Genomic DNA, 2,500 nt, shown 5'->3' on the forward strand with positions numbered 1-2,500 from the left:
TGCAGGAGGGAAGTGAACTTACTCTTCTCAGCATACGCTTCCGATCTGAAACACAGAAGAGGGGCAGCGTTAAGTCATTAGCACTCTACGCTATTAGCACGCTATGCTATTAGCATGCTACGCTATTAGCACGTTACGCTATTAGCATGTTACGCTATTAGCACTCTATGCTATTAGCACTCTATGCTATTAGCACGCTACGCTATTAGCACTCTATGCTATTAGCACTCTATGCTATTAGCACTCTATGCTATTAGCACTCTATGCTATTAGCACTCTATGCTATTAGCACGCTATGCTATTAGCCCTCTACGCTATTAGCACTCTATGCTATTAGCACGCTATGCTATTAGCCCTCTACGCTATTAGCACTCTATGCTATTAGCATGCTATGATATTAGCACTCTATGCTATTAGCCCTCTACGCTATTAGCACTCTATGCTATTAGCACTCTATGCTATTAGCACTCTATGCTATTAGCACTCTATGCTATTAGCACACTATGATATTAACACTCTATGCTATTAGCCCTCTACGCTATTAGCACCCTATGCTATTAGCACGCTATGATATTAGCATGTTATGCTATTAGCACTCTATGCTATTAGCACTCTATGCTATTAGCACTATATGCTATTAGCATGTTACGCTATTAGCATGTTACGCTATTAGCACGTTACGCTATTAGCACGTTACGCTATTAGCACGTTACGCTATTAGCACGTTACGCTATTAGCACGCTATGCTATTAGCATGTTACGCTATTAGCATGTTACGCTATTAGCATGTTACGCTATTAGCATGTTATGCTATTAGCACGCTACGCTATTAGCATGCTATGCTATTAGCCCGCTACGTTATTAGCACGCTACGCTATTAGCATGCTACGCTATTAGCACGTTACGCTATTAGCATGTTACGCTATTAGCACTCTATGCTATTAGCACTCTATGCTATTAGCACGCTACGCTATTAGCACTCTTTGCTATTAGCACTCTATGCTATTAGCACTCTATGCTATTAGCACTCTATGCTATTAGCACTCTATGCTATTAGCACGCTACGCTATTAGCCCTCTACGCTATTAGCACGCTATGCTATTAGCCCTCTACGCTATTAGCACTCTATGCTATTAGCATGCTATGATATTAGCACTCTATGCTATTAGCCCTCTACGCTATTAGCACTCTATGCTATTAGCACTCTATGCTATTAGCACTCTATGCTATTAGCACTCTATGCTATTAGCACACTATGATATTAACACTCTATGCTATTAGCCCTCTACGCTATTAGCACCCTATGCTATTAGCACGCTATGATATTAGCATGTTATGCTATTAGCACTCTATGCTATTAGCACTCTATGCTATTAGCACTATATGCTATTAGCATGTTACGCTATTAGCATGTTACGCTATTAGCATGTTACGCTATTAGCACGTTACGCTATTAGCACGTTACGCTATTAGCATGTTACGCTATTAGCACGCTATGCTATTAGCATGTTACGCTATTAGCATGTTACGCTATTAGCATGTTACGCTATTAGCATGTTATGCTATTAGCACGCTACGCTATTAGCACGCTACGCTATTAGCATGCTATGCTATTAGCCCGCTACGTTATTAGCACGCTACGCTATTAGCATGCCTGCTCCACAGAGCGCTGCACTAGGGACAACGCCGGATCGATCCCACCAAAGTTTCTCAAAAGGAGAAAAAAAGGTCATATTATTCCAGTTTTATGAACTGGACTGTCCCCCAGGCTGGAACTACAGTCATTAACACGTTTCATCAGAGCTTAAAAGGGATCTAAAAAGAAAAAGTCCAGAAGGAGAGACCAGCGCTATACGGACACCGTGACTGACAGGCCGAACATGGCGTACATGCAGTGATCTAATAGAGCGCTATGTGAGACGGCGTGGTATTTAAACAGAGCGCGGCCTCCGTCCTGAGTGGCGGGTTATTAACGAGGGGGAGGATTGAGAGGAAACCTCTGATGTGATTGTCTTACTTGAGTCTCATGAACTCCGCGTGGGCTTTTTCATACACTGTAAGAGAGGGGAGAGAAAAAACACACACTTGAGCTCTCGTCATAATTCAATAGCGACTCCGGCGTGCTGAACCAATTCTGCAGCGTGGACGAGGCCCACTCAATCACTCGCTCTCTCTCTCTCTCTCTCTCTCTCTCTCTCTCTCTCTCTCTCGCTCAATCTGTTTTTTTCTCTCTTTCTCTTTGTCTCTCCCGCTCTTTCTCTCTCTCCCTCTCTCTCTCTTTCTCTCTCTCCCTCTCTCTCTTTCTCTCTCTCTTTCTCTCTCCCTCTCTCTCTCTTTCTCTCTCCCTCACTCTCTTTCTCTCTCTCCCTCTCTCTCTCCCTCTCTCTCTCTTTCTCTCTCTCCCTCCCTCTCTCTAAGGCTCTCTCGTTCTCTGTGCTGCTTGACTTGGAGGCATAACAGCCGTGCAGAATAACATCATACCTCATTATTGTAATGTTGT

At 43.4% G+C, this 2,500-nt stretch overlaps 1 protein-coding gene across 1 annotated transcript in view; it reads right to left on the reverse strand.

The window, feature by feature from the left end:
• myom2b (myomesin 2b) overlaps window positions 1–2,500 on the reverse strand; it is a gene marked incomplete at both ends in the record, with an annotated part of 62,470 nt that overhangs the window by 1,764 nt on the left and 58,206 nt on the right. Inside the window, 2 exons of the mRNA XM_084460892.1 lie at window positions 23–45; window positions 2,018–2,054. Of these exons, the coding sequence (XP_084317018.1) occupies window positions 23–45; window positions 2,018–2,054 (60 nt within the window). The remainder of the gene's footprint in view (window positions 1–22; window positions 46–2,017; window positions 2,055–2,500) is intronic.

This window comes from Borostomias antarcticus, assembly GCF_949987555.1.
Source record: "Borostomias antarcticus genome assembly, chromosome: 34".
Classification (NCBI taxonomy): Eukaryota; Metazoa; Chordata; class Actinopteri; order Stomiiformes; family Stomiidae; genus Borostomias; species Borostomias antarcticus.